At 45.8% G+C, this 4,798-nt stretch overlaps 1 protein-coding gene across 1 annotated transcript; it reads right to left on the bottom strand.

Moving 5' to 3' along the window:
- Positions 1 to 821: 821 nt before the first annotated feature.
- Mia (MIA SH3 domain containing) lies at positions 822 to 3,079 on the bottom strand. Its single transcript, XM_032896185.1, has 4 exons — positions 2,417 to 3,079; positions 2,198 to 2,331; positions 1,524 to 1,634; positions 822 to 1,012 (listed from the first exon to the last, which is right to left on the bottom strand). The coding sequence occupies exons 1-4, from the start codon at positions 2,694 to 2,696 to the stop codon at positions 989 to 991; spliced, it is 549 nt and encodes a 182-aa protein (XP_032752076.1). The 5' UTR covers positions 2,697 to 3,079; the 3' UTR covers positions 822 to 988.
- Between the last annotated feature and the right edge of the window lie 1,719 nt (positions 3,080 to 4,798).

Raw genomic sequence — 4,798 nt, 5'->3', positions numbered from 1 at the left:
GAGCTGCGGATACCAGGCCACGCTCGCCCAACACAGGGATTGGTGGATTCAGGAGACAGTGGGCGGGACAAGCAGCGCGGATTGGCAGCATGAGAGGGGCTGAGTCAAAAGGGGCGTGACATAGAAGAGCGATTGGTGGAGCAAGTAGGAGAGGGCGGAGGCAGAGATACTGCGCCGGACGGAGGAACGGATTTGGTCAAAAATCGGGGAGCAGAGACGAGACTCCGGATTGGTTAGACGTAGGCATTAGGGCGGGGACACGAATGCTAAGAAGGAGCAAGGGCAGGATGGACAGAGTTGGAAGAACGGTCTCAGGCTGCTTGGTTTAAATTCTAACCCCACAGGCCGGAAAGAGGAAAGCTGAGAGGACACGCGCACACTGATCCCCAATCTACAAGAAAGCCTCTGCTGGTCGGGCATGGTAGCGAATGCTTTCAACCCCAGTACTCAGGAGGCAGAGGCAGAGGCAGAGGCATCGCTGAGTTCGAGGCCAGCCTGATCTACATAATGAGTTTCAGAACAGTCAGGGGCTACATAGAGAAACATGTCTCAAAAAAAAAAAAAAGAAAGAAAGAAAGAAAGAAGAGAAAAGAAAAGAAAGAAAAAGGAAAAAGGAAGGAAGGAAAGAAAAAGGTCTGTGCCATCTATGCGCTTCTTGGGATCTAATTGGCTCAGACCAATAGTACAACTCCTTTCTAAAGGGAGGAAAGCATACGTATATTGTACTGTTTATTCCCCTGCTTTGGGTGCCCGGGGTGGGGGGTTCCAAACCTTACCTTGGAGCAAAGGGCATGCAAAGTGAAACTCTGCCTAGTAACTACTGACGTTACAACATTCAGGGCTTTAATTGGCTAGGTTCAGGAACCCGTGAAACATTCTTTGTACATGCCCACCCCAAAAACCAAAGAGACAAAACACTTTGCAGTTGGCTGCTGTATTTGCACAAAACCGGAAGGGTAACTGCAGGGATAACATCGGTGGGTTGAGCTCATTGACAGTAGAAATCCCATTTCTGAAAAAGAGTAGATAGAAAACCAACCAGTCTTCTGTCATGAAGGCATACATACAAATAGAACACTCATATAAATAAATAAATCTTAAAAAAGAAAGAAAGAAAGAAAGAAAGAAAGAAAGAAAGAAAGAAAGAAAGAAAGAAAGAAAGAAAGAAAACCAACCAGTGATCACACTGCAATGCATCTAGCCGTTCTAACAAAAGTTCTAGCTGCAAGGACTAGGCTTGACCACCCAGAAACAAACAAATTAACTTTGAGTCCTGAACCTTCTGTCATTTCCCAATTAGAAATCACTCAGCATTGGGCAAGGCCAGTAAACTCAGCAGCCCTCGGGAGGTTGAAACTGGAGGCTAGTGATTTTGAGGCCAGCCTGGATATATACTCTGTCTCAAGAAAAAAAATACATACTATTCATAACTACAACAAAAATAATTACTTCTCATAGACAGGTAAGAAAACGAAGGAACCACCATCCTCCTCCTCCTCCCACCTCCACCCCAAGACACTCACATCTGTCTTCATATCGACTTTGCCAGGTTTCAGAGTCAGGTCCTCCCGGACAATGCTACTGGGGAAATAGCCCAGGCGGGCTGCCAGGTCTCCATAGTAATCTCCCTGCACCTGGAGGAGATGTTAAAAGTCCATCTAGGGAAATGGCACTTATGCCTGCTGAATGCCTGTGTACAATCTCCTCTCTGACTTGAATCTCGGCTTAAATGCCATTTGCTCATGGATAAAATGTAGCCACCATAACTAATCCTCACAATGCTGTGTTTGCTGGGACTTTGAATGCCTTGCTGGTTGCCTGCCCCTTAGAATTGTTCACTCTTGTATCTCAGGTCTGAAAAAGAGCTTTGGCACCAAGCTTCCCTGTAATTTCTAAAGTAAAATATGCAGTAAGTGGGGCTGGAGAGATTGCTCAGAGGTTAAGAGCACTGACTGTTCTTTCCGAGGTCCTGAGTTCAATTCCCAGCAACCACATGATGGCTCACCAACATCTGTAATGGGATCTGATGCCCTCTTCTGGTGTGTCTGAAGACAGCAAAATGCAACAAGTGATAAAATGTCCTTCCTCCCTCAAATCCTGTTTTCCTCTCTCCCCAAATTTTCCCATCAGAGGGAAAACAGGTTTTACACTCAGCCCAACCCCATACCCTTCCCACGATCACTCCCCAAAGACTCACACTGCCTCCCCAGAAAAGCCGCCCACGGCCTTTCAACTTGGAGAAGACATACACCACTTGGCCCCTGTATATAGTCAAGAAGCGGCAATCAGGGGCCACGTAGTCCTGAAGGGCCACAGCCATGGAGATAGGATCTGGGGAGGGAGAAGGGAATGGCAACTTCAAAACAGACTAACAGTCCAAGCCTTCAGCCCCCTCCCCTTGTCCCCTGTCTCTTACGGCTACACTCCTCATCTGCACACAGCTTCCGGTCAGCCAGTTTGGGCATGGCTCGATCAGCCCTGCTGAGCCCTGAAAAAACAGACAAGATGACGATACCAAGGAGCACTGGGGAGCACACCATCATGGACTTCAAATGACCAAGTGAGGAGCCTCCAGGCTCCTCCTGCCCTCCCTCTGGGCTGAATATCAAAGAAACCAGTGTTCTTGATCCTGTCTCCGCCCCGAACCAAATTTTACCCCCACCCACTCCCCAAGGTTGTTCTCCAGCCGGTACCATTTCAGAGAGAGGGTAAGGGCTATGGGCCAAAGAAAATGCCCACTTGAGCCCAAAGCAATCCAGGTGACTCCAAGTAGCAGCCACCCCCTGGGTAACCAGAGACCCAGATATGCAATGGGGACTATCTGATTCCACCTTCAAGTCATTTTAGGTACCTGGACCCTCCAGAGACTGAGCCTGAGAAGCCAGTATTGGAAAGCCACCCTGGAATTTCCTGTACTGGGGTCTGGGAACAAGGCAGTTCTTTGATTTGTGGTGGCAGCCATGTTTCCCAGGCACTGAGCAAACACTCAATGTCTGGCCTCAGGCTAGGCACTGTCCCACCTGGCTCACTGTGCATTCACAGGCTACTTCCTCCCTGGGAGCTAAGCTGTTCTAGCTTCTGAGCTTCAACTCCCTCATCTATAGAGAGAGCAATGAAAGCAAACAGAATATACCTATCAAGTGTTGTTGTTATTGGTGGGATTTTTTGGCTTTGTTTTGTTTTATATGATTGATCTGCAGAATGTATATCTGGTATTTTTGAAGGCCAGAAGAGGGCATTGGGTCTTTTGGAACTGGAACTACAGAACTAAGTGCTAGGAATCAAACCTGGGTCATCTGGAAGACCCGCCAGTGCTCTGCTCTTAACTGCTGAGCCATCTTTCCGGCCCACCCTTTTCTTGTGACAGGGTCCTACTACATAACCCTAGCTGCCTGGAATTCCCTATATAGACCACAGATTCCTAAGAGATCAACCTGCCTCAGCAAATCGTGTGTGTGTGTGTGTGTGTGTGTATGTGTGATGTGTGTGTATGTGTGATGTGTATGTGATATGTATGTGTATAATGTGTATGTGTGTGTATGTGTGTGATGTGTGTGTTTATGTATGTGATGTGTATGTGTGTGAAGTGTGTATGTGTGTGACGTGTACGTGATGTGTATGTATATGTGTGATGTCTATATGTGTGATGTATATGTGTGTATGTGTGTGATGTGTTATGTGTATGTGTTTATGTATGTGTATGTGTGTGATTGTGTATGTGTATGTGTGTGTATGTGTAAGTATAAAAATCGTATATATAGTCATATGTACACATAATGTATCGAAGATGGTCTGCATTGCCTCAGGAGTGGCCCTAACAAGCCCAGTTCACAAAGTTGAGCTAAAGAATGTATGCTGTGGTAAATGAACTAGGAAGAGGAACAAGATTTATCTCAAGGTCTCTTAGTTATCACGGTTTCCTGACCTGACATGGCTCTCAGAAGGATCTGTCCATCAACAGATATGCAAGGAACAGAGGCCTAAAGAGCATGTTTAATGACCTCACAAGGTGCAAACAGCAGACTGAGGCTGAAACTATGGCTTACTGGTTGTGGTAGTTTGAGAGTGGCCTCAATAGGCTGATAGATTTGAGTGTTTGGTTCCCAGTTGGTAGACCTGTTTAAGAAGGATTGGGAGGTGTGGCCTTGTTGATAGAGCTGTGTGAGCTTTTAAGTTTGAAAAGCCCAAGACAGGCCCAGACACACACACACACACCCCACCCTCCCTCTCTCTCTCTCACTGCCTCATCTTGTCAGATTTAAGCTCAGCCATTGCTTTAGCATCATGCCTACCTACTGCCATGCTGTCATAATCACCATGAACTAATGCTCTTAAACTATAAGCAAGACCTCAAGTAAATGCTTTCCTTTTTACTCTAGTTCTGGTGCCTCTTCATAGCAATAGAACAGGCACATAGTGGTTGAATACCTGATAAGTCTTGAATTCAATTCCCAAGCCAAAAAGTAATGTATGATAATTCATAACTAAAATATGTGACAAAGGGCCCAGGATGGAGCTTGTCTAGTATGCACAAAGTCCTGGGTTCAAGACCAGTGTAAAATAAGAGCGTAGGATGTGGAGATTCCCTTGAAAAGCTTTGTCCACAAGTTGATAAATAAATGAAGCTGGTAGAAGAGAACGTGAGATAGCATGTTGTCCTAATGTTTTAATTTCCCAATTTAGAATACATAAAAGTGTTTCTTTTGGTGGTAGATACTTCACTGTAAATCCTAGTTCCAAATCTTAGCACTGTGGAGATTCATCAAGGAGTGAAAATCTGAAGGCTCTGGGAGACAAC

This window comes from Rattus rattus, chromosome 2 (genome assembly GCF_011064425.1).
Source record: "Rattus rattus isolate New Zealand chromosome 2, Rrattus_CSIRO_v1, whole genome shotgun sequence".
Classification (NCBI taxonomy): Eukaryota; Metazoa; Chordata; class Mammalia; order Rodentia; family Muridae; genus Rattus; species Rattus rattus.
This window is presented reverse-complemented; position numbering and strand designations above follow the sequence as displayed.